This window comes from Sminthopsis crassicaudata, chromosome 4, assembly GCF_048593235.1.
Source record: "Sminthopsis crassicaudata isolate SCR6 chromosome 4, ASM4859323v1, whole genome shotgun sequence".
Lineage (NCBI taxonomy): Eukaryota > Metazoa > Chordata > Mammalia > Dasyuromorphia > Dasyuridae > Sminthopsis > Sminthopsis crassicaudata.
The window spans coordinates 19,198,331-19,226,072 of NC_133620.1; the positions used below are offsets into that span (position 1 = coordinate 19,198,331).

Genomic DNA, 27,742 nt, shown 5'->3' on the forward strand with positions numbered 1-27,742 from the left:
CCCTCCCTCCCTTTATTCCCTCCTCTAGATGACAGGCAGTCTCATACATTTCACATGTGTTACAGTAATATTTCATTTTTAATATAATAACAAAAATTAAGAGATTAGGGAAATGCTATAGATTGGCTATGCCTAGCTTTCAAGAAAATGGGAAAACCAAGAGAAAGGTCATTGTATTATGTGAGGTCTCTGTAAAAAGTAATAGAAAAGCATGGACAAAAAAAAGACTCAACATGAGCAGGCCTTATGATCTGGGCCAGTGAATGCCATTGTGGTATTGACATATAGGTATTGAGAGGGAGGGATGTGACAGACCTGCTAAACTCTGCTCTGGCCAGCCAACATCTGGGCATTTCATTTCAGGAAAACTCTACATAATTTGGAGAGTATCTAGGCAAGGAGAATCAAGAGACGAGAGAGTCTGGGATTATGCCATCTGAGAATCAATTGAATTATGCATTTGTATTCTAAAGAAAAGATTTAGGCTAACACCTACTGGAGGCCATTTCACTCACATTGTATTGTGTGTTTGTACATTTGTACACAAATACATATGTGGTTATGTCTTTACATAGTCTATTTATAACGTATAGGAGAGCTAATTGGCACAGAGAATAGAGCCACAGGACTGGAGTCAGGCAGACTCGAATTCAAATCTAGCCACAGACATATACTAGCTATGTGAACCTGGGCAAGTCACTTAACTCCAGTTTCCTCATTGTAAAATGAGCAAGAGAAGGAAATGGCGAATCACACCAGCATCTATTCTTTGCTATGACTTCTCCAAATGGAGTCAAGAAGAGTAAGAAATGGCTGAAACAACTAAACAGCAAGAACATATATGTACACATAATTTATGTTTATAAACATACATATATCCTATATATTTTATATAGCATGCATATATACATATATGTCATATATCCATAGTCACATACACGTAATTTTCTCTTATTAGAAAATCAATTCCTTGAGGCATCATTTTGTCTTTCTTTGAGTCTCCAGATCTTAGCATGGTGCCCGTCACATAGGAAATCCTTCCTAAATGCTTAAGGCCATGCTTGCTAAGTTGATTGATTGATATACCCACTTCAAACATTGAAAGGATGGTCATGTGGCAGGACAATTACTGTCTTAGAGAAATAGGATTTACATCGACCCTAAAGTGGAAGCTGGTGGAGGATGTGAAAGTCTTCTGGGTTTTCTGACTTCTTCTGAGGTCTTCCTCATTTTGGAGATGAGGAAGCAGCTCCATGGAGCTTTAGTCACTTGTCCAGAGTTATACAGGGTTGTAAGTGTTTGAGATAGGATTCGGTCTCCAGTCTTTCTGGCTCTAAACTCTAGATGCTGCTTCTGGTCAATGTGCGGAAAATCTTCAAGAACTATTTTCTGTTTTAGCTTTTCTTTGTATTACTTGAACTTAACTAAGTGCCTAGCACATTTTTTGGTCCTTTAATCATTTTTTCAGTTGTGTCTAACTCTCTGTGATTCCATTTGGGGTATTTGTGACAGAGATACTGAAGTATTGCCATTTTTTCTCCACTCATTTTACAGATGAGGAAACTGAGGCAAATGGGTGAATTGCCCAGGGTCTTGTAGCTCCTAAATATGTGAGGTCAGATTTGAACTCAATAAGACTCCAGTCCCACCATTCTATTCATTCTCCTCAGATGCCTGTCACTTAAGAAATGATTAATAAATGTCTGTTAATTGTTTAACCAAAAATGCTCATTAGATTTCTTCAATAGGTAGTAAGTTTCCCTCCATGGGGATATTCTATTTGAGACTTGAGTGAACATTCACGAGATAGTATACTGGGGTAGTCTATTGAGGAATAAATCACATTAGTTTCTAGGACTCTGCGATTCTCTCTTTTGCTCTTGAACCTCCCACCTTTCATATGTTTCCTATCTTCTCTCCACTGAATATTGCCAGACATTATTCAAGACTTGAGCAGGGCCTTCCTCCAATATGGATTTTTCCCAAACTGCTAAACCATTCAGTCATTTTGACCTCCAAACTCATGAAGCAAAGGAACTGCTAAAATGCAATTTGGAGAAGAAAAGACTCTGGGCAATAAAACAGCTATCTTCATGTTTTTGAAAGTTGAACATGTTGGAAGAGAGATTAGCCACGTTCAACTTGGCCCCAGAGGGCAGAATGAGAGACAAATGGGAAAATTGTAGTAACGCCAATTTTAATTGAATATAAGGAAAGAATGTTCCAATAGGCAGACATCCCGCAATGAAACATGCTCTCTTTTGGGGGAGTGAGATCCCCATTACTGGAGGTTTTCAGAGGAAAACTGATTAACCACTTGTCAGAGATGTTGTCAAGGAGATTCATGCTTCTGATTGGGATGCTCAGTGGCCCTTGCCAGGAATGAGAATCTGTGATTTAATGATCTCAGCATTATCATTTTGCTTCATTGCTTGGAATCAAGAAGTTGTGTTCCATCCATCTGACATTAGTGGGGCAGCTGGGTGGTGCAGTGGATAGAGCACCAGCCCTGAAGTCAGGAAGACCTGAATTCAAATCTGGCCTCAGACACTTAACACTTTCTAGCTGTGTGACCCTGGGCAAGTCACTTAACCCCAATTGCCACAGCAAAATAATAATAATAATAATAATAATAATAATAATAATAATAATAACAAAAAATATGACACTAGTTCTGCAACTCTTCTCACATCACTAAAAATATGTCCATCAAACGATCATCTAAGATTAAACTACTAATGATAGGTTGTTGTGTGGTTTAGTGGAGCAACTCCCCCTTCTAAGAGTTTCTCTCATGTTGGTGAAACAAAATCCTTTGAGCTTTCAGATATTCTTATTTAACTTTTTTTGTGTTTTGTCTCCACAAGCATTATAAGCTCAAATGATAAATTATAGGCTTTAATTATAAACATTAGAAGACGGCATGCTGGTGGAGACTTCTTTGCATTCCTTACACTGCCTACCTGAGGACGTTGCATTTATAGGTGCTTAATAAATTTTGATTGATTGATTCATGAACCACATCTGCCATTCATTCCCTGAATTTGCATCTTATAACCAAAAAGGAGCTTTCACTGCAACAAATAATTCCACCTATGAAAAGTAAGACATAGTTATAAAGTGTATTATTTCTTCTTTCATTTCTCAGTTACAATTCATTATATTTCAATCCCATTCAACAGGAAATCATATTTGTGGGCATAGATGGTACATGGGGAGGCAAGGAAATGGCCTCCGTCTTGAAGAAACTTATAGTCTACTGAAAAAGAATACCAAACATACAGAGAAACACAACAGCTATGCAAAACACATGGAAAAGATTGAGGAAGAAAATAAGAAGCAGGCAATTAGGAGGTAACAGAGGAGTAAGCCTTGAAGGAAGGTATGGATTCAAAGATGATGAGGTGAGGATGAAATATATCTCAGGCACGAAGAACTGTGCAGCAGCATGGAGGCAGAAGGTGGGATGACTTGGAAGGACCAGCTAAAAGACCAGTCTGGCAGGACTCTGGACTGAAGAAGAGCTCTCAAGACAGTTTGGAGATAATCATAGGCCTTTAAATGGGGAACAGAGAAGTGTGACTTTGATTCAAGGTCATAAGGAGCTTATTAAGGAGGGGAGTAATGTAGTCAGATTTGTGCTTGAAGACCATCATTTTCCTGGCTAATTTAAGAATGGATTGCAGTGGGAAAAACTTGGGAGACCAATTAGGAGGCTATTGCAATGATTCAGTGGATAAGTGATGAGGGTATGAACTGGGGTAGCTGCAGTACTGTAACCAAATAAGGTTTGCAGGAGTCATGGTGTAGAGATAGAATTAGCACCATGGAGAGTGATGTGGGAAGTCAGAGGAACTGGTGATATGATTTGGGCAGGAAGATGAGGAGTTCTCCTCTGGATGTATTGAGAGCTAGGTCATTTCCTAGCCATCGAATTCAGAATTATTTCCTGCCCTTATTGTTTTGAGTGTCTATGCCCCAATGCCTAATACAGCCTCCCTCCTCACCTCTGCTTCTTACAAGCTTTCACTTTTTTAAGGATAAACTCACATCTTACCCCCTACAGGAAAGTTGATAGAGACTTCTGGTCTTGGAATCAGCAAAACATTCATTTAAATCCTGCTTCAGACACTTAACTAGTTGTGTGACCAAAAATGCCTCAGTTTCCTTATCTTAAAAAAATAGGTAAAATAACAGCAACTACTTCATGGAGAAATTGTGAAGATCAATTGAAGTATCTGTAAGATTTTCTGCAACATGACATACTAATACTTCTTACTCTTTATATTTATATCATCGTTTAATAATTAATACTATTTCTTGATTTTCCCAGTTAGCACAATCTCCTTCCATCAATCACCTTAAATTGACTTACCTATGTGTTTATATTTTCTCTTTTTTTTGAATATAAGCTCTTTGTAGTCAGAAAGTGTTTCATTTGCATCTCATTATTCTCAGTGTCCAGTGGCACTGCCCTGAATACAATTAATTAATAAATGTGAGATTGAATTATATTGAACAAAAAAAAATGAAATCTGTAGAAATTGATTGGGCAGAACTTTCCAAGGAAGGGATTTCTGGAATGATTTGTTAAACAAGGTTTGATATTTCTTTAAGAATCATTCTTTGGAACAAGGGTTTTAAATATTTATTGGCAAACTGGGACATCTATTGTTGGACTTGCGGAGTTTTATTTTGGGCACTGAAGAAAGCATCTCCTGGGATGCCAGCCGCCCGCCCAAGGAGTAAATGAGCAGTGGGTGGGATAAAATTGCAGACAAGGGCAGGGAACCTAGTGGCTCCAGGTGTTTTGTAGGTTGGGTGCATGGATTTGTTGTGTTAAGTGGAGCTATTTTGGGTGAACAGTATTTTCTTCCCTGTTCCCTTCTGGTGTTTGGTGGAACTTTTTGATAGTTGACTTGTTTTCTTAGTTTATTCTTTTTTAACTTAAGAGGGCATTAAATTTCCAATCTGAGCTTTGCTAGCCAAAAGGGCTATTCCTTGGAATTCTCAGCTGTAAAAGGAGAAATGTGGGCAGATGATCCCCATTCATTCCAGCTCTTATCCCATGATCCTCCCTGTCTTGCTAATATTCAAGGTTGAGATCTCTTCCATTTCTGATGGTTGATACTTCTTTGGCCCCTTTTAGTTTAGTTTACCTTTCTTAATTCTTTCATTCAGTCCCCCCTCTTATCTCTCTAAATGTGCTTTCTTGATGTCAGTTACATTTGAAAGCAGTAAGACTTAGTGGATAGGATACTAGATTTGAAATTAAAACAAAAAAGCCAAAAAACCTGGGTTTGAATATTACCTCTGATGTTTGCTCTGTGACCACTGTCCTACACATCATTCAAAGCCAAATCTCACCACCATGAAGTCTTTTTCAACAGTTCCAACTCACACAAGTCTGTCTGTTCCTGCTTATAGCACTTATATTCTGTGCTGCATATGGAATATAATAATATTATAACATTTCTTCTTCTATGGTCAATTGATAAACTTTTGTAATTAAAAAAACTTTCTTCTTAAAGTTACCTCATATTTAAAATGAAGTTAATAACATGTCTTAATTCCTTGTCTGAATTACTGTTGGTGTCCAACTTCTCCCCACTCTAAGTATCTTCATTGGCTGTCTCTCAGGCATAGAATGCTCTCTTTCCTCAACTCCCCATTCTGACTTCTTGGCTTCCAGTTCCATGTAAAACCCCACATTTTGCAAGAAACCTCTCTAGTCTTGCTTAGTGCCAATGCCTTCCTTCTGAGAATCTCATATTATCCTGTTGAGAGCTTGTTTATACATAATTATTTGCATGTTATCTATCTCATAGATTGTGAGACCCTTTAAAGCTGAAAATGTGTTATTGTTTTACTTTCCTTGTGTCCCTACCACTTGACAAATAGTAGGCAATTAATAAATTGCTCAACTCAAACAAGATTGACATGTGAAAGTGTGTGTGTATATATATATATATATATATGTATATATATATATATGTGTGTGTGTGTGTGTGTGTGTGTGTATCTATATATAGATACATATATATATACATACATATATACAAATATGTATATATAAATAAAATATGAATAAAAATAAATATAAATAAAATATACAAATAAAATAAATTTAAATATACTGTTACTGTTATAATTTATTTTGAAGTTATAAATTTATTGGGTCAGGGAAAGTTTCTTTACCAATATGGGTCAGCAACTTCTCTGAAATATATAGCCTTGAGTTCTGGAGAGATAAAATAGCTTATCCAGGGTCACACAGCCAGTGTGTATTGCAGGCAATACTTGAACTCAGGTATTATAGACTGAAATTGACTGTTTATCTGCCACATCACACTGGGTAGCCAGATCTGGAAAAATAAGACTACTTTAATGATCAAAAGAAGGAATGATAAAAGTATATAAAAGAAGTCTGCCTATTGGGCAGCCTCTTCCCAGCATCCCCATTGTTTTCCCATCAAGTTTCAGCTTTGCCAGGTTCCTCGTATAGGATTTCACTTAGTGAGGAGAGGGGGGGAAAGGAGCTGCATTAAGCACTGTGTGTGTTTCCTTTCCTTTGTTTACCTGTGAGCAGGTGCAGTTAGCGTGTGAGGTCTTTGATTCTGCCTGGGGTTTTGTTCCGCCGCAATTAAAGCAAACTGTCTAATGGGGATTCATTCTTTGGCTTCCCAGATGCAATCCGCATCGGAGATATTTTTAGCATGTCTCTTTTATATGCTTCCCTCTGAAGACGTCTTATTATTCATTTCAAGACTTGACAACTCCCACCACGCTGTGCCTTGGGCTTTATTACAGAGCACAACAGAAGAGGGAGGCTGAGTGGGCTCCAGTCAACTTGGGGTCTCGGGAGAGTGGTGGGCCTTGGCTCTGACCAGGTGCCCTCTGCAGGCTGCATGATGGCTGTTAGGGTGCTTACATATTTAAGGACTAAGCATTCTATGTTATCATTATGTCATTATGCTCCATTTTACAGCATTTATGCCTATGTATTTATAAGTTGTCCCAACATATGTAATTATATCTATATCATTAGATATATATATATATATATATATATATATATATATATATATATACCTATATATGTGTGTGTGTGCATACACACACACACACACACACACACACATATATTTATGCATTATATAAGTTGGCAGTGGGATTCAAGGTCATTTAGGCCCAGAGGGAGGCCAAGAGCTGGACCTGATCTTTGAAGGAAGTTAAGGACCCTAAAAGGGAATAAGCATCTCATATTGGGGGGGGGCAGTGGGAACTGGGATATCAAGGAGTAAAAATGCATAGAGATGGATGAGAAGTAGAAAGACAAGCTTTGGAAACAAATTAGCTGTCCCAAAGCTTCCCAGACAGTTGCATCCCATTACTGAGCCCTTATTCTCTTGTCCATGTTTGGAGCACAATAGAATCGGAGCCACTTTTAGCAGGGATTGTGACGTGTTTGCTCTTAGTTGATGGATTAAACCTTTAAGTTCCTTCCTGAATTCTGCTTCAAAGGTAATGAGTGGGTCTGTCATGGCCTCAGGCCTTGCCTTGTCTGTGGGTATCTTTGTGTGGCTGCTGGGATTCAGACTTGCATCCTATTCTAGGCTTGACTAAGAATTGGCGAATGTTGAAGTTCATTTATCTCAATTCACTCTTAGCATCTGGTCTGAGAGATTGTTCTGAGGTCTTTGTCCAATGGCTGGAATAACCAGGGAACATTCTCAACCTTAGAATATTTCCTGGCCCGCTTGACATGCTGTCTTATCATTTGGCTGGCTCCTGCTCACTACTCCTTCTTTTCTGTCTTCAATAGCTAATGGTCCTCATTCCTTCCCTCTAGATTTACCCACAAATTCTGGGCCTCTTCCTCTCCCATTATCTTGACCTGACCTTTTCACTTTCCCAGACATCTTTTGCTTCAGCAGGTCACCCTCCACCTTAGCATCTCTCATTGTTGCTCCACACTTGAACCTGGTTTTTAGTTGTCTCTTACTGGCCATTATCCCTGGACCATAGATTCAATCTAGCTGGGATGCCAGCAGTTGCCTACAGTCAACATTGAATGAAATGTTGGTAAGAATGAAAGGATTCACCTTTAATATCTTTGTCAGCAAAGGAACTTACTGAGGGAGAGTGGTCAATGACGTTTCAAAGGGCAGAGCCTTGTGCTAATTGTTGACAATCTGGGTTCCAAGGAACAACAATTACGAGCTGAAGGGTCAATTAGTATGGGAAAAAGCAATTGATCGTTTGTCTCAGAGAATTCATCCCAGCACCCATGGACCAGCAGGACACAGGATACTGCATAGTGCTGAATAAACAATCATTTCAAAACTTTGGCAACATGTTTCATGAGATTCTGCTACCCTTAGGTCTTTTAATCAAATTGGGAAATTCCTCTATTAAGTGATTCGGGCCTGGGAAAAAACATGACACTATGAAAAGCTATGCAACTTTGGTAGTCAAAGGACCTGGCTTTGAATTTCATCTGTGCCATCCCTACCTGTGGGCTTCTGGGCAAGCAGGACCCTCTCTGGACCTTAGTTTCCTCATCTCCATTTTTATTCTTCACACAGTCACCAAAATATTTTCCTTAAGCAGACATTTAAATGTGTCACTCCACTACTTAGTAAGCTCCAATGGCTCCCTATTATTTTGAAGACGAAATATAAGCTCATCTATTTCTATTTTAAAGCTTTTCACAATTTAAACCCTATCTTTCCAGTCATGTTGGATAAGCACTGTGCGATCTGGCACAGCAACTTGTCTTCTTTTTATCACACAGGGTCACTTATTGCACATCACCATGCCTTTCCTCTTGCTATCTTCCTTGCCTATAATATAACCCTTAACCACCATTTTGGAAGCATCTCCTTCTGTATAAAGCTTTCTCTGATTTCCCAAAATGTTATTACCCTCTTTCCTGAACCATCTCAGATATATATATATATATATATATATATATATATATATATATATATATATATATATATATATATATATATGTGTGTGTGTGTGTGTGTGTGTGTGTGTGTGTGTGTGTGTGTGTGTATGCATACTTATATGTATATATAGACATATATCTACACATATCTACACATATATGTGTGGATATATGTAAGGATCCTTTAAATGGGTGGCCATGGTGCAACAGGAGATTGAGTGGCCCAGAAGTAATCTCTGTGGATATAGGACTGCCCTGTGGGTAGGATCCTGGCCATATTGAGATAGCTTCGTAATGGGTGACGGCTCTCTCTCTCTGGTTGGCTGTGTGTGTGACCTCACAGGTCCTTTATAAGCCCACTGCAGGCAGCAAGTCGCTCTTTAACCTGGCTCCCTAGCCTGGGATAGCCGAGCCAAGCTGATGGATAGCCGAGAGGTAAGGCATTTGATAGTGACCACCTGGGTCTTCAGAGCAGGGAGTTAACAAGTCAGGGCATTAAGTCAGGGCATTATGTGAGTAGATATAATAAAGGCTTTTAAGATTACACGTGGCTGTTCTTGAGCCTGTTATTGGTTATTAAACTATAGATTCAAGAAATCGTGGCCAGAGACCTTTGAAGGCCTCAGAGGAGGTGAGCCGGGTAGAGTTGACACTGCAAAGGTAAGTTGGCAAAGGTACTCTCTTGGGCCTAGGACAGACTGGTAATAGTAACTGCCAGGAGGGCATGTTACAGATATATATATGATATATATAAATAATATAATATAAAAATAATATATATATATACATATATATATATATATATATATATTGTGTGTGTGTGTACATATGTATTTAAATTTATTCTATATGTCTCCCCTGCTCAAAAAAAAATTTCCTGTTTGGGAAGAGGAACCATTTCATTCTATTGTTTGAAAAATAGTTTGTTTATTTATTTCTTGCTTCCAGAGGTTAGGTGTTAAAAGTCTCTTCTAGCTCTTCCTTCTCTGTAAAATATAAGCTAACTGACTTCTGAGCTCCCTTCCACCTCAAGCCCCATGATCCTTAATAATGTTTGAGTACTGTCTACTCCATGTTCTCCACCTTCCTTCTTTAAATTGGTAAAATATCAGAATAGAAAGGGATCTTAGAGATGATCTATCCTAACACTCACTTTTTTACAAATGAGTAAATTTAGGAAGGTTAAGTATCTTTGCTATGGAATTTCAATGTCAAATAAAGGTAATATTTATATTATGTTTATTATTTATATATATATATATATATATATATATATCCTAGAGATAATAGAGAGCCCACTAGAGTTTATTGAGTAGTACATAAAAGTTTTAGACTATATTTTTTTTCCAAGAACCTGGATTTCCATTGGCTACTACCGCTATGTTCCACTATTTCCTGAGGTTACACAGTCACTGATAGAAGCAGAAGCAGAAATTTCCTTCTAATTTCTCTTTCTGTTACAAGAAGCTTTAAACTTTATTTCTACCTCATTTTTCTTTATTAACAAAAGTTTTTCTTAAATATAGATTCTTGGAAAGAATTTTGAAATGAGATTAGGTATGCACAGCCCCATCAGCCATATTTTCTTTTCTTTTTTTTAAAAGCTTTTTTTTTTTCAAAACATACACATGGATAATTTTTCAACATTATCCCTTGCAAAACCTTGTGTTCCAATTCCCTCCCCTTCTCCTACATTCTCCCCTGGATGGCAAATAGCCCAATACGTGTTAAAGAAACCATATTTTCAATGTCTGCTTCCCTAAGTGGCCAGAGGAAGTCTACAGTGGAAAACCCCGGGAATTTGTTTGGCCCTTTGCAGAGTGAAGGAGCTCTGCAGATCTGCAGGTAACATAGAGGCTGTGGTTGTTATTTGCCCTTCCTTCTCGCAGAGGACCATGACATCAGGGAAGGGAATCCATGACATACAAGTGAATTGGATTTAGGTGAGGGAACCTGGGCAATGCTCCCTGCCTCACCATTCCAGAGTCATCTGGGTCAAGTAGACCCAGGACAGAGCAGGAAGACTGGAGATGGCCCTGGATGCAATGGGAAACCATTTTAAGCTAAGGTCTTCAAAAGGTCTCAGTTTGGCTAAGACAACACCCATTTGGTGATTACGACTACATGGAAATTGAGGCAAAGAATCTCTTCTTTCACTTAATCCAAAAGAATCTAAATGAATGAATGAATGAATGAATCTGGAGGAGAATCCCCTCAGGGTTTCTGGCCAAAGTAGAAATGACTTTATTTATATTCATTCAAGACCACCAAACAGTGAGCAAATGGGGCTTGGCCTAGGATATGTTGGTAGCCAATTGGGATCACCCGTGTGTTAGATAAATTGGGTCAAAAAGGATTTTGTCGTAATAGAAGGATTATAATAGAGAAAATTGTAAAGTCTTGCATTTCAAAATAGAAAAGTTAACTTCAGATTGGGGAGGAATACTGTGACAGCCATTTTTTTTTAAAGATTGGGGATTTTAGTGAGATGTGAGCTTACATGATTCAGAAGCATATTATAGGAGCCAAAATGCAAAAGTAACCTTGTGCTGCAGTGAGAACATGGTTTCTGGGACGGCGATATTCCCAAACTTCTCAGCTGCCCTCATCTAATGTATGGGGCTCAATTGTGGGCAGCACAAGTTATCAGGGACAAGCCGGAGTGTCCAGATGAGGAAACCCAGAATGGGGAAAAGCCTGGTCTGTGACATCTGAGGATCTAGTGAAGGGACCGAGGGTGTTTAACCTACATTAGAGAAGACTCAAAGGGAAGATGAAGAAGAGACTGGGATGAAATGTGCTCTGGTTCTTCTCAGAAAACAGAGCTAGGAGCAGTGGGAGGAGATCCCAAAGACCCCCAGTTAGGTTTGATGTCAGGAAACCCTTCGTTACAGGACAGCAGTCCCATAATGGAATAGGCTGCCCCCCCCCACAGGCAGTGGACTCCTTCTCCGTGGAGGTCTTCAAGCCGATTGTGTCTTATAGCAGGGGTGACTTTTGTTTGTGGCTTGGGCAACATGGCAGCAGAGGTCACTTCCACTTTGAATTGTGTGGTTCTATTGAGGGCGTGTCCTATTTGAGACTGTTACAGTCATGCAAGGAACTTGTTGTCTTTGAGCTTTGGTTTTCTTATTTGCAAAATGAGGTGATGCTGATAAATATGGTTTACTCTTCATTGAGTTGTTTGGCTGATGGAATGAGATAATAGACATACAAGGGCCAACTGCTATGTCTTTCATGCTTAGATAAGGGACCGCTTTTCTGGATTTCTTCTTGATTTGCTGAAAAATGGAACCATATCCCACTAGCCTCCTTAACCATCTTTGATATAATTGTGACTATATCTTTTCCCATCGCCTTATTAGGTCTCAATATAATTCATGATCATTATCCCTCTCATTTTGATCCTGGGCATCAGTCAGAGAACAATTTTTAATATCTTGAGGACAGGGAAACCCCTGAATGGGGTGGGGTAGCAGTGCAACCAATGGGAATCTGGGTTCTTGGGTGGTAAGGTCTGATCCATCTTGCTCCCTAACTTGGTAAATCCCAGTGGCTCCTTATTATCTCTAGAAGCAAATATAAACTCTTATTTGACTTGGGAAGTTTTTCCAATATTTGCTATCCCTTCTCCTATCCCCATACCTTTGTTCTGGTTCTTCCCACATGCCTTTTTTCTTTCTTCTACCTCTTAGAAACCTTGTTCAACCTAAATATCACCTTTGACAAGAGGTCATGCCCATTCCCCCTGGGCTGTTCTTGTTTAATATTACTTATTCTACTAGTATTAGGAATACACTTAGTTATATCTTTTATTGTTGTTTGGTCATGATTTTTCATGACCCTATTTAGTGTTTTCTTGGCAGAGATAGTGGAGTTTAATAATAATAAGATAGAAGAAAAAAATAAGATATGTTTGAGATAATGATAATTTATTATTAAGTAAATTTAAGATTCACAATGGTTTCTGGTAAGAGTCTTAGAAGATCTTCTGTAGTCATTTTGAAAATGACCAGTCCTTAATCCTGTCTTAATTTTCTTTCATTGACTTTCTAAAATAATTGACTAGGCACCTATAGCTTTGTTGAGTATTCTTTTGGTTCTGTTTCATTATTTTCCATGCTCATATTCTAGACCAAGGGGGTCTCAAACTACGGCCCGTGGGCCAGATGCAGCTGCTGAGGACATTTATTCGGCCCACTGGGGTTATGGAAATAAACTGAGGGGTGGAGGCAGAGTGTGAGCTTTTGTTTTTACTAGAGTCCGGCCCTCTAATAGTCTGAGGGACAGTGAACTGGCCCCTATTTAAAAAGTCTGAGGACCACTGATCTAGACAGTAAGAATGTTTGCTCACAATTCACATTTTGTTGGATTGTATTTTGAATATCATAAATTTAACATGTATTTTGTGAGAAAAATGTAGAGTTCTATCACTATCCAAGTCAGTGCAATTTAGCAATGATTGTTTCTGGGGGTATTCTGTTCCTTCAGTTTGCCATTTCCCTCTCCAGCTCATTTCACAGATGAGGAAACTGAGGCAAATAGAATTAAGTGACTTGCCCAGGGTTACCCAGCTAATAAGTGTCTGAGACCACATTTAAACTCAAGTCTTCCTGACTCCAGACTTGACACTCTAACCACTGCACCACCTAGTTGCCCCAGTTATTTATATATCATTTCCCAAATTAGAATGTAAGATCCTTGAGAGAAGAAATTGTTTTTTTTTCTTTAAATCCTCAAACACTTAGCTTAGTGTTTGCTACAGTCTTAAGTGCTTAATAAGTACAGTAATGGATTGATTAACTCCAGAATTCATTTTCTGAGGTCTGTTGATCATATTAACCTACAATGGCCCAACAGTAGTTTATTCTAAATCCTACAGCTTCAATTCATGGAACAGATTTTTTTCTCTAAGACTCTAAAAGAAACTTATAGAGAAGAGCTAATTGAACTTCCTCCACTTATGGGTCACATCATCCCATAATCCCGGGACTGAAAGGTATTGCCTCGAGTTTCTGTCTAACTCAGGACTTCTCTCTCAGGCTTTGTTATAACAAAGGCAGAGGTTAATGCCAGATCATTTGCCCTATGAATAATTTCCCATTAAGTGGAATGACCTCATTCATACAGTGGCTTGTGGTCATGCATACTCTTACTTTTGTCTATTCATGGCCCCTTGTCCCCAATGTGCTGTCATAATTCCCCTTTGTCAGCTGAAATGCCGAAATTGTCGGTTACATGACTAAATCCCCATCATGCTCTTTGAAGTTCTTCACTGGAGATAAAGAAGGAATCTGAAAAGAAGGAAAAGATATGCCTTTAAAATGAAAAAGGCCACGCAAATAATGTCTATTCAGAGAATTCTACTACTTATTTTCTTCCTCCAGAACTCCCTGGGATAAAGTCTTTTAGCTTTTACTCGAGCTAGATGGGGACTTTTTGGAAATACTAATCACAGAATTTTACTTATCCTTATTTCGGTTCATGTTACCAATTTTGCAAGGTGCAGAAGAAACATCACTGGATTTAGAGTCCGGGATATGGTTTATTATTATCACTCTGTTATTAAAGTCTGTGTGATACTGGCCAAATCATTTAACTTCTTCCTGCCTCTGTTTCCTCATCTGTAAAATGGGGATATTAAGAAAACTTTTCTTCCAGAGTTATTGTGATGATTGAATAATATAATTGTAAAACCCTTAGCGAAGTTCCTGGAATAGAATAAGTGCTATAAAAATGTACTGTTACTATTATTAAGGGGGATACACTATGGACAAAATTAAGAAGTATGAACCTCAGAATACTAAACAGAAGGGTTCAAAAGTGCTGAATAAAATGAAGCAATATGACATTATTGGGTCCCTGTCTTCCCAGCTATGCTACTATTAATTGTGAGACCTGTAGCAAATTCATTATTTTTTCTTGATCTGTTTTCTTATCTGAAAAGTGAACAGGATAGACAAAAGAATGTAGACCTCTAAGACTGATCCCTCCTCTCAATATGGTACCCAGCCTTAGTAGAAGCCCCAAGGCTCTGGCTTAGATCCTGCTCAGTTCAACATTTTCATTAGAAACTTGAATAAAAGCAAAACTGGTGTATCAAACACAAAGCAGGGATGGATAAATCGCGTATTGAAAAAAGAGAGTTAAGATAAAACCTATATCAGATGGTATGAATTTAGATCAGACCAATCAGATTATATTCAAAGTTTTACATTTGGGTTCAAAAAACTCAGTAGCCCTAGTACTGAGTGTCTTAGCTCTTCCCAGACAGGGTTGCTTGAAGCCTGGTTTGGAAGGAGTGATTTCAAATATTATCCTACACTTTTTTGGTTTTGAGACTTCCCCTCTTTGACGGTCAGTGTCCGGATAATCATGGTACCTAAGTCAAAAGCGTGTCATGAAGTGCAAATGAGTTATCATATTTGAGGAATATGCAAACCTGTTAAAGCTCTTTCTAAAAATGTGAGTTGTGATTATAATAATTCACAAGGTGTTTCTAAAACTTGCGGCTACCACAGCTCCCATTCAGTGATCCACAATGCCATGAGTTATAAGAGCCCCTACACTCACATTCATGGAGCTCTGGGCACCGTGCTTGAGCCAAGGGGAGACTGTTGCCAAAGTCCATCCAGCACACTGAATGTTCCAATTATAACAGTAGGAAAAAATGAAAAAGAAAAGTAATTTAGTGCCTGCAGCCTGCGTTCTGACTCAGATTCGATCGATTCTATAAAAAGTTCTCCCAAAGAAAAACAAATCCTTTGGGCATTTTTGATTTGATTGCATCTTGATGGCTGGGTTGAATTCAGCAGAAGGAGAAGCAAATCTAACATGGAGAACAGGGTACATACAGGGTGTCAGGGCTCTGGGATGTGATCACTGGGATATTCTTCCAAAGTCGACATGTAACCTTGATGACATACCCCTTAATCTGTGCCTGGGATATCCAATTATCTTCTTAATTATTAATTCTTGGAATATGTGATGCCAGGAATGGGGGTCAGACATAGATTGAGATCTGGATACGATTTCAAAGGTCGTCTTGTCCAGCCTGTTCCAGACCAGGAATCTCATTAGCACACCTGACAAGGGGTCATTTGGTCTGGCCGCTCTCCAGGGGGAGCCTTCTAAGCCAGCCCATGTCCCTTTCTTTTACATCGTTCTCTGCAGCTTCCACCCATTGCTATGCTAATAGCACTTAAAGGGCTCAGTGGATACAGGTCATGTATTCAAATCCAGCCTCAGATATTTTCCAGCTGTGTGACCCTGGGGAAGTCACTTAACCTGTTTTTTCAACTATAAGGAGAAAATGGTAACAACCTTTACCTCCCAGTGTTTGTTGAGGATAAAATGTGATAATAGTTATAAAGTGTTTAGCACCGTGCATGGCACATAGTAGACACTTAATAAATGCTTATTTTTTCCCTTCCCCATTGTTGATCATTCTTTCCAGTCAAGTCTAACATAATAAGTCTGGCTTTCTTTCCAATACTTGAGTATTTACCTCCTCAATCCCCCACCAAGTCTTTCTGTTTCCAGATTAATCATCCCGAGTTGCTCCACTTCTTATATTACATGAACCTTTCATTCTCCTGTGATCTTTTCTTTGGACACTCTCTCCACCTTTTCAGTGGCTTTCACTTCACAAAAATTCTACAGATACTTGCACTATCATCAAATCAGCCGTAGCCTTCTTTTCTCAAACTGAGGCAACCTGTATTCCTAAAGGCTTTCTGTATATTTCCTCTTTTCCTTCCTTATGAATATTTCTGAAATCTTGGCAGGTTCTTAAGGGAGTAAGAAAAATACTCCTCAGTTTAAAAAAATTCTCATTAACATTAGGGACATGTGAGAATTTTGATTGCTTTAGTCTGTTAAGGAAAAAAAAAACCTTTTAATAGGACATATTTTAGAGTTTTACTTCAAAAGCAAGATGGATGTAATCATGCAAAAATTGTGATGATTATGGAGGTAATTAGGTTCGACAATTGGTAAGAAAATGGGACAACTAAGAAACAAAGGAAGTTAATGAATAGATGAAAACAGGACATTATAACATAGAAGGCAAAACCAGAGCTAGAACATGGAACGTTCTAAATACCTTAGGATATAGATTATCAAAGCTAGTAAGAACTTTAGAACTTAAAAATATATATAACAGAGTACAGTATGTTATCTCAAAAACGGATTATGGAGTAGAATGTCAGCGTCAGAAAGGTTTAAGAATATACACTATTGGGATTGGAAGAGACCTAGAACATACAATGCTAAGATTGTAAGCGATCTCAGAACATACATTGGAAGGTACCTTAGAATGTACATCTTAAGAAATGAAGGAACTTTAGAATATACAGTGTTATGATTAGGAAGGTCCTTAAAACATATATTGGAAGGAACTTTAGAACATAATATGAAGATTGTAAAGAATCTTAGAACATACATTGGAAGAGATCTTAGAACATGCAACATTACAGTCCATAGAACATATATTGTAATCAAATATACAGTGTTAAGAATCAGAGGAACCTTATATTACAGTGTGAAGACTGGAAGGGATCTTAGAACATATAATGTTAGGATTAGAAAGAACCTTAGAAAATGTGTTGGAACATTTAACAAGTAGTGGACTACCTGCCATCTAGGGGAGGGGGTGGGAGAAGAGAGGGGGATAATTTGGAATAGAAGGCTTTGCAAGGGTCAATGTTGAAAAATTACTCATACATAGGTTTTGTAAATAAAAAAAGCTTTAATAAAAAAAAGAAAATGTGTTGGAAAGGGTCTTAGAACATTAAGGGTTGGGATTGGAACAAACCTTAGGACATATATAGTGTTGAGCCTGAATGGAATTTTAGAACATACATTGGAAAGAGTCTTAGAATATGTGATGGTAGGGTCGGGAAGGATTTTAGAACATACAGTGCTAAGATTGGAAGAGATCTCAGAAAAGATAAGCTTAGAACCCAAACTCAGCTCCAACATAAAGTCTCTCCCAATCCCTACAGTTGCTAGTTGTCTCAACTTTGATCAAAATCTCTTTGTGTCTGTTTAGGATTTGTCCTTGCTGTCTTCTCCAGTTGAATGGACGTTCCCGAAGGAAGAGTCTGTCCCATTTTTGTTTCTTTCCATCCCTGTTTCTACCATAGTACCTATCATATGAGTTTTGCTTAATAGATGCCTGTTGAATGTTTTCTTAATTTAGAAAGTTGGATCTAAAATCTCCCTTAGAATATAGTTAAGAAAAAAATAGACTTTTGGTTCTGGGCGAGAAGTTGAAGATGATCTTTTTTCAAAACTCTCATTTTACAAAAAGGTAAAAATAAATTTCAGTGACTTGCCCAAGATCACCAGCTAGGTAGTGGAAATGCATAGCTAGTAATATCATATGATTTGAAGGGAAAATGGCAGTAACTGAAAATGAGATTTCAAGTGAATGTGAGCAAAGCTCACAATGGGTCCATCAACAGTGTTATTATCTCCCCCAAATTTCCTCTCTTAAACTTTCAAAAATGCAGTCTGATATGAGGTATATGAATAATTACAAGGCATCTTAAGATCCAGGTAGAAAATTCCTTGATACCTTGTACCAAAGTAGGCTGTTATCTGATGCTCAATAAGGCTCAATCCTCAGCTTCTCCATGAGCCATTTACCAATTTTTAAATGGAGTATCAAATTGTTTGGAGGGTTACCATCTGACAGAACAAATTACAGAGAAGACTTAATTTGTAGTACGGTTCAATACAGTCAATTAAATACTGTATAGATTAGAAAGTAATTTGCTTAACACTTTACCATTAGTTGTTTTTCAAAAAATAAATTCCACACTATTTAGCCTTCATATTGTTTTTCCCCCCTGAGGCAGTGAGAGAAAGAGAGGAAGAAAGAGAGAGAGAGAGAGAGAGAGAGAGAGAGAGAGAGAGAGAGAGAGAGAGAACAACACAACACAACAGGATTCAAACACATGAAAAAAAAAAGGATTAAGTAGACAGACTCAGAATAAAAATAGATACATAGAAAATACAAGACTTCACACCATGAGCAATTATAGTAGTTAAAACCTAACTACACAAAGGAAGGCACAGGCTCATTAAAAGTGCCTTTCTTTTCTTAACATATTTTTGGATGTGTTTTCTGAATTGCGATGTCGGGAGGGCTGGGAGACAAACAACAAAAACACCCTCCAAACACTCTGCTAGTGAATGTGGAGGGGAACAGGTTAGCGTGAGTACTCTTTTTCGCTCATGGTGGCAAGCCAGGAGACTTATGGGAAATTCAGAGATCAGGGGACTTTAAGGAAGAAAAAGACACAGGTTTGTGTGCACATATACGCACATCTTTGAATAAAGTTCACAGCTGTAGAATATGAATATATTTCTATTGCTTGATCAATTTTACTGAGTTTTTGTCTCTGTTATTCATTCTTTTAAAACATGCTTTATTTTAAAATATAGCTGTCAAAGAGGGGGAAGGGCACAAGGGAAATCTGGGTATTGTAAAAGGAAAAGGAAATGGCAACTTACTCTAGTTTCGTTGCCAAAAAACACACAACACTACCATTTCACCTCGTTCTTTTTCACCTTTTCCAGGTGTTTTAAACTTTTAACAGTTTACCATACCCTGATGTAGAAAATCTGACATGTACTGATAAATCTCCTAATTTATAACTGTATCCTTTGTGCCTTTGGCCTTCTAACCCATCCTGTACATTGTTGCTGATTAATTGTCTTTAAAGCAAGCTCTGATAATGTGATATATAATCTCCACACCAAAAACAAAAAAAAAAAACAACTCTTCAACCTTTGGATTCCTACTGCTAATTGAATAAAGTACAGATTCCTTGGCCTCATGTTCAAGTGATACATTATTAGATTCCATCCCTTCTGCTCCTGTCTCCTGTTATTTTGAATCATACATCCTGGGACTAAAAATGGCTTCTCTCCTATTTATTTTTTTTTTGCAAGGATACTAGAGTAAGTTACCATTTCCTTCTTCAACTCATTTTACAGATGAGGAAACTGAGGTAAACAAGGTTAAATGACTTGTCCAGCTTCTGAATTTGAATTCAGAAAAATAAGTCTTGGGCAGCTAGATGGTACAGTGGATAGAGTGCCAGCCCTGAAGTCAGGAGGACCTAAGTTCAAATCCAGCCTCAGACACTTAATACTTCCTAGCTCTGTGACTTTGGGCAAGTTACTTAACCCCAATTGCCAAAAAAGAAAAGAAAAATGAATCTAGTCCTAGGACTCTATCCACTTTGCCATCTGGCTGCCCTTTTTTGTCTACTTATTAACATTGAAAGGTTTGGAATGAAAAAATTGAAGGAGCACTGAACATCATCTTATGCTAGTAGTTGTTGTCTGATGACCAGATGTAGCCTAACCTTAAGAAATTAAAACCACAAGATATATGAAATATTAATTGTTAGGTTCTTACTAAGTGCTAATGAGATAATGAGATATTAGGTTCTTAGTAAGTGCTAAGTCGGTACTTAACAATTCTCAAGTTCCGGCCTTTACTGGGAGTTTTACTTGTGAACTCCTGGGGAGGAGCAAGTTCATTGGTTGAAGTAATTTTTCCCAGAAGCCCTTGCGTTATCCCACGCCCATTCTCTGGGAGGATAAAAGAGGGTGGCACTCGAGAGATAGAGAGTCTGCTCTAGGCCAGAGTTGACGCGGCTCTCTGGAGGAAAAAGTCTCTCCTCTAGACCAGAGAGTGATCGGCAATTTCTGGAGACAACAGCACATTACAATTAATCATAAGCTAGTGTGAGATCAGCCATACCCAGAAACCAGAAAGTTTATTTGGACAGAAAGATATGGACCTATGGGTGTAAGCTATTTAGCTAAATTTGGTAGCCCCTTGTTCTGAAAAGCTTTATATCTGGGGTTGAAAATCTATAAGATATGAAAAACCTCATAGCCAGAATGCTAAAGGGAATAAGACAGACTATCTGGTAAAGGAAGAAGTTTAAAAAGTTCACTTCTCCTCCTTTTCTCTACTTAAAGAACTATTGCTGTGAAGCAGCATCTTTTCTAGCTATCAAAAATAAAAACTTTTCATGTTTTGAACCAAAAAGAGCCTTTCTTCTTGTGGTAACTCTCTACCCAAGGACTTCTGCTAGTCAGAAACTAGGATTAGAGGTAAGCTTCACAGCCATGTTCTCAATGGCAGAGATTGAGACAAACTCCACAAAAGAGCATCTGATGGATCAGAACTGGCAGAAACATATTTCTGGCTCCTGGACTCCTAGATGTGCTTTTGCAAGGAAACTCCAAGGATTGATGGTTCAGCCATATTTTTTATAGAAAAGGTAACTAAGACTCAGGAGATGACTTGTCCAAATTCATAGTGTGGTAATGACCAGAAGTGGATTTGGATCTAAATCTCTGACTGCAAGATCAGTGACATTCATTCTACTTCATACAGTAGAGAGCAGAAGAGTGTCCATCCATCATGACCGTATATACATATATGGCGGTGCTGTCCAGCAGAGACTCTTCCTGACTAGTGGGATGGGTTAACACATGCAGCCAAGAGCTCAGCACAGTATTCTCCCCTAAAGACTAAAGTTTCTCACAGTATTCTCCCCTAAAGTTTCCCTGTAGTATCAGTGGGATAGCACATTTCCTAGATGTGTGCTCTGGCCTGGCCATACACATTATTCCTGTGTGCATCTACTCTCCCTATTGCTAGTACTTGTATCTCTGGAAAATATGCCCTAGTTTTACGGAAAGATATGTTTTATTACTACTTTTTTTTGCTATGCTATTTTATTAGATGCTTTTGCTTTGAAGTAATTGGGTCCTCTGGCTAACTCTTAAAGGTAAATACATTATAGGGGCCTGTGGGTTATTGTTTGGAGAGGATATAGACCCCACTGAGTGCCATGATTCAGGAGTAGCCTTTCCTGAGGAATCTACTCTATGAATTATGGCAGTGGGAGAGGGAAGGGCCACAAGTGATATAGTTGTATAAAAATGATTTCTATGTTATGAATTAGTTTCCTTCTTGTATTTCAGAATAGCATTTAGGCCTTTCTGGTTTGTTCTTTCTGCGCTGTTGGACTGCCACATAACCCATTTTCTCTATTTCAATGTTTACTCCAAAAACAGACTTCTTAAATAATGATTAGAAGGATGAGAGTGCTAGATTTGGAGTCAGGAAAACATGTTCAAATCTCATTTTGCCCCCTGACATTTACTAGCCATATGGTCCTGGGCAAATTGCATAACCTTTTTTAAGACTCAGTTTGTTCTTCTGTAAGATGAGAGGGTTACACATGTGCAAAATGTTTGTGGAAGCCCTTTTTGTAATGGCAATGAACTGGAAACTGAGTGGATGTCCATCAGTTGGGAATGGTCGAATAAATTGTAGTATATGAATGTAATGGAATATTATTGATCTATAAGAAATAATCAGGAGGACTCAGAAAGACTCACATGATTTGGTACTAAGTGAAATGAGTAGAACTAAGAGATCATTATACACAGCAACAAAAAGATTATGTGATGATCAACTGTAATAGATTTGGCTCTTTTCAACAACGGGGTGATTCAAGCTAATTCCATGGACTTGTGATGGAGAGAGCCATCTGTACCCAGAGAGAGGACAATGGGGACTGAATGTGGCTCATAACATAGCAGAATTTTCACCTTTTTTGTTATTGTTATTTTCTTGCTTGCTTTTTTCTTTATCATTTCTTTCCTTTTTGATCTGATTTTTCTTGTGCAGCATGATAAATGTGCAAATATATTTAGAAGAATTTAACACGTTTAATCTATATTGGATTACTTGTTACCTAGTGGAGGGAGAGGGAAAAAGAAAAATTTGGGAACACAAGGTTTTGCAAGTTGAAAACTCTCTTTGCATGTAGTTTGAAAAATTAAAAGCTATCATTAAAGAAACAAAAAGGAAAAATAAACTTTAAAAAGTCGTGTTGTAAAAGAAATCATAGATATACAACCCTATAAAAATTCAAGAAAAATAAAGGGAAAAAAAGTCCAGAGGATTAAATTTAATGACATCTGGTGGCCCTTCCAGTTGTAAATTTATGATATCCTGTGACCTCTGTGAGAAAAAAGCTTATCCTGGTAGAGGTAATCAGTGTGGATTGGATGGATGAGGGAGATTGTTCAAGGTGGAATCCTCAGGACTTGTTATGTGATTGGATATGGCAGGTAAGGGAGAGAAGGAAGAGCCCTGACGGGCTTCTGACTTTTCCCAGGGCCTTTCATGTCTTCTTGCTATGAATCATCTTGTCCATTTGAGTCAATTGCAAGGCCTAATGGATGAGTATTTGCAGGTATTTGGAGAGGTGGGGATGAAACTCAGCTACCCTGCTGTGGCATTCCCTGCATTCGAAGGTATTTGCAATCCCACCATCTGCATTACGCTGGTATAATACAAAGCTGGCAAAGACAGTGATGGATCAACCCACAGAGAACCTTTTTTCAAATGGATGAGACTTCTTAAAAATATCCTCAATGCATCACAAAATTAACTGGGAGAGGGGAAGATTACAAATAGATCTTTAAGCGTGTAAAAGAAATGCAGATGTACTTTCCCAGGCAATGTGAGGGATAGTTTCAAGTGTTTTGATTTTAGAATACTTAATGAAGGCTTCCAGAAAAATTAAAATGTCTCCACCTGCTATTTCATACATTAGGTGTGATTTTCCCATCATGCAATCATCCCTGGACCTAATTCCACGAGGAAGACTTCTAATCATGACTTAATCTCCAAAGCACAATTTGATGATCAATAAGACAATGTGAACTTCGATAGGATAAGGGCCTCCCTGAGATGGCCCCAGCCAGTCGAAGGAGAGCACTCCGGAAAGCAAAGAAAGGAAAGAAGTGATTGATCTCCACCCACTTTGCTTCCCTGCCCATATCAGAATGGAGTTCACCTATGCTCCTTCGACCCATACCTCCAGTTGTGTGAATAAACCTTGCATCTGTTTTACCTCATTAATGTATTGACAGAAATTGCAGTTTTCTCTTTGAAGTCACTTTCATCTGCAATCTAAAGGCCCCTTATGAAAAACAATTCTATTTCATAAATAAAGAGCCCAAAAGGGAGTTAAAAAGACCTGAATTCAGGTCCCACCTCTGACACATCTGGCTGTGTCATCTTAAACATCTCAAACCAGAGGTAATTTTTAAGCTTCCTAATATAGATGTATAGATAGATAGACAGACAGACTCTGGATTAAATTCTGGGAATATAGCTACAAAGAAGAAAATAACCCCTTATTTTTGACTTACATTCAAATGGGAGAAATAAATACACACACACACATATTTCTGTATGTAGCATTGATAAAAAGTTAATAAATACCAAATAGACAAAAAGTACTTAAATACAAGTTAATTGGCAAGTCCTTTAACATTTTCTGCCTCAGTTTTTTTTTTTTTAAATAATAGAGTTGAGTGTCATGACTTCTAAGGATTTTTATAGATAAACAAATAAAAGACTGACTTTTATCTATGATATATATTGGTCATGTGACTCTGGGCAATTCACAGTATTCCAATTAAATCTCTAAGATATTGCAAAAAAGATGTGGATTTCTAGTTTTAGAGGGAGTTTCTTTACTGAAAGTTCCCTACCTATAAAGTCACAGAACCAAAAAGAGACAAAGTTTTCTGAACAAACACGATCCCTGTGATCCCTGGGTCACAGGCAGGCCCTCCAGGAAAATGCACAAGACAAAGGCACCCCATGTTGGCCTGGGGCACAAGGTGAGAGAGCGCTTGCTCAGAATTGGAAGTCATAGGATCTCTCATTTTTAGCTGGAAAGAACCCCAGAGATTACTAGTCTGACCCCTTCACCTTGTATCACTCAAGTACCAACTTTTCTCTGAATGTTTTCTAATGCCTTCAGTCACTGGTACTGTCTCCCTCTTGAAATGACTAGATTACTTTGTATGTACTTTGCGTTTACCCCCTCACATGACTGTTGTAGTTCCCTTAGTAAACTGTCTATTTCTTAAGGACAAGAACATTTTTGTCCTCACATTCACTCTTCTTAAATGTCTGTTGAAATGAATGGAATAGAACAAAAATAAAGCCCATCAGAGTCAAATGACTTGTCCAATATCATATAAATAGCAGGCAGAAGACATCCTTTTATTCACAACTAATTTTCCTTTCCAAAACATCTGGATGCTGTCCAATATACCTGGTTGTTTCCAATTGTCTATAGATCAAATCAACAATATTTATTGATCAGTAAATTGATGATCCTATGAAGTGACTGGGAAGTGGTAAGGTGGACCTTAGACCAGGTAAGAGAAAATAAAAGTTCACCAAATCATAATTCAGGGTCACAAGAATAAGATTTGTGGTTCCAGAGGTGGAAACCTAATCCTCATTGAGGCAGTGTATCATCATGGATGGAGAGCTGTCCTGGGAGTTGGGAAGATCTGTATTAAAATTTTAGCTTTTGTAGGTTATAACTGTGTGACTATGAACTACTAGTCATTGAATCTCTAAATGTCCCCAAGAGATTCTTTAAAATGTTTGGTCAGAGGTGAGTTGTCAATTGCAGTAGTAGAAGGAATCTTTACACTTGGAACAGATGAAATTATATCTCTGGACCAAACCAATAACAACCATAATCCCAATAACTCGAATGAACTTTTTACTTTACCCAGTATTCTCCAAGTGCTACTAAAACATTTGATTTTTTTTTAAAGCTGATCAGTCAGTAGTTAACAACAAGCATTTATGAAGTGTTTATCTATGTGTCAGGCATTGTGTGTTTCTGAAGGTAATCAGGATATTCCCGTTAGTCCGCAGAATCATTTCAAAATTCCTCTAATTTTCTCATCCTCCTGTCTGATCCCCAGAGCGGGCTGAATTTCTTAAGGTACATCATCATGGAGGTGGAAAACTTTCCCTCATGATTCGCCCATCCGATAGGCTGCTCTCTGAAAGGACCTTTCTCTCTGTCTCTCCTAGGCTCTCCAGCATCATCATGCTGTGCACGAAATTTCCTACATTGCCAAGGATATCACAGACCACCGAGCCTTTGGATATGTATGTGGGAAAGAAGGAAACCACAGATTCGTGGCCATCAAAACAGCCCAGGCAGTGAGTATCTTAGTCCGCCAGCAACCCCCTAGAAACAGTCTTTTCCTTTCACTTTGGGGTCAGCAAGATAGTGCAGAGTTAAGAAAGATGGGCTTGGAGTCAATTCTGCTTTTTACTTGGGGAAATCACAGACTCTCTGGGCCTCAGTTTCCCTAGAAGTAAAATACCAGGTTTGGACCGACCTCCCTGCGTAAACCATCCAACTTCTAAATCCTACTTTAGTCATTGATTAAGTCTCTCTCCAAAGGGACACATGGGGGTTTGGCAGGTGGCGTGAGCATAGATCTGGAAGTAAAAGGAATTTCAGAATCCAGTCTTATCCAGTTTTCTTGGTGAGGAAGTAGAAATCCAAAGAGATTAAATACAAGGTCACACAGGAAATAAAAGCCAGAGGCAGGATTCAAATTTTCATCCTGAAACTTCAAATTCACCTTTTGCTTGCCCCTGCCTCGCTGCCTCCCATAGCTGTGGTTGGTCCCCACAATCCAATTCCTTAATTTTACGGAGGAAAAGCGAAAGCTTTGATAATGTGCCTAAAGTCATAAAGACAGAAGAACTGGGATGTGAGCCCAGACCCTTCACCTCCACATTCAAATCGCTTTCCTCATCACCATATGGTAGGAGCCATTGCACCCAACCCCATAATCTCCAGAGGGATGGCCTCATCAGCAGCCAAACACCCCCCAGAAGAAATCAGTCTCTCCCTACCTCCATCTTTTTCTCTATTCCCTTCTCCTAATGACTAATTATCTTTCTTTCTAATTAAACTGGATATACTCATTGTATACAAACAAATTTGCCTCCATTCACAGTCTCCCACAAAAAAAAGGAAAGCAAGAAAAAATAAATAATTCCTTTGCAAAGAGCCTGTGCTGATTTCATTGTATTAAAAGATACTACCAAATAAAAAGCAACACCTTTTTTATATATAATTATAATTATTATTAATTTGCAAATATAATTAGCTAGCGGAATGAACTTTCGCCCAGATGCAATTTGCTAAGCCAATATAAACAAGGTAGAATTAATTTAGGGTGAAGTGCTTTCAACTTAATAATAAAATGAGCTTCTGGAGCTTGGAACCAGCAGGGAGAGAATTCTGTCACTGCCCAAGGGGGGCTGTTCCCTCCTTAATGTTTGCCTCCCACTCTGTCTCTCTGCAGGCCGAACCCGTGATCCTTGACCTGCGTGATCTCTTTCAACTCATTTATGAATTGAAACAGAGAGAAGAGCTGGAGAAGAAGGCACAGAAGGATAAACAGTGCGAGCAGGCGGTATACCAGGTACATCTGCAGATCTGGCCCGGCGCCCAAAAAAATGGAAGCTCTAAGTAAACAGATGTGAAGTTGTCAGTTAGCGCTTCCAGGGCCTGATGAGAGCATCGGTGCAAAAAACCTGGGCAGAAGCAAGCTGCTGTCAGGCGCTCTCCGCTCCCCGACATTCTCTTTCCTTTGCTGATTGAGCTTTGAGATAAAGTCAAGAGTCCAGTAAAATCTTCAACCCAATTTGTGCTATTAGTGAGAAGAAAAGAACTTCGATTGTTCCAGCTGTCATACGGAATGAAGCGGGGTGATGGGATGGGAGGGGGGAGGGATGAGTAAGGTTCTAAGTGTTTTGACTTTTTTCTACCTTTCTAGCTTCCCTCTTCAGAAACTCTTGCCCTCCCAAAGGCTGGTTTCTTTGTAGTC

General features: G+C 38.5%; 1 protein-coding gene across 10 annotated transcripts in view; it reads left to right on the forward strand.

Moving 5' to 3' along the window:
* DAB1 (DAB adaptor protein 1) overlaps window positions 1-27,742 on the forward strand; it is a 1,320,323-nt gene that overhangs the window by 1,215,142 nt on the left and 77,439 nt on the right. For all 10 annotated transcript variants that reach the window (XM_074265817.1, XM_074265819.1, XM_074265820.1 and 7 more), the window contains 2 exons: window positions 25,923-26,054; window positions 27,218-27,337. In XM_074265817.1, coding sequence (XP_074121918.1) covers window positions 25,923-26,054; window positions 27,218-27,337 — 252 coding nt within the window. The remainder of the gene's footprint in view (window positions 1-25,922; window positions 26,055-27,217; window positions 27,338-27,742) is intronic.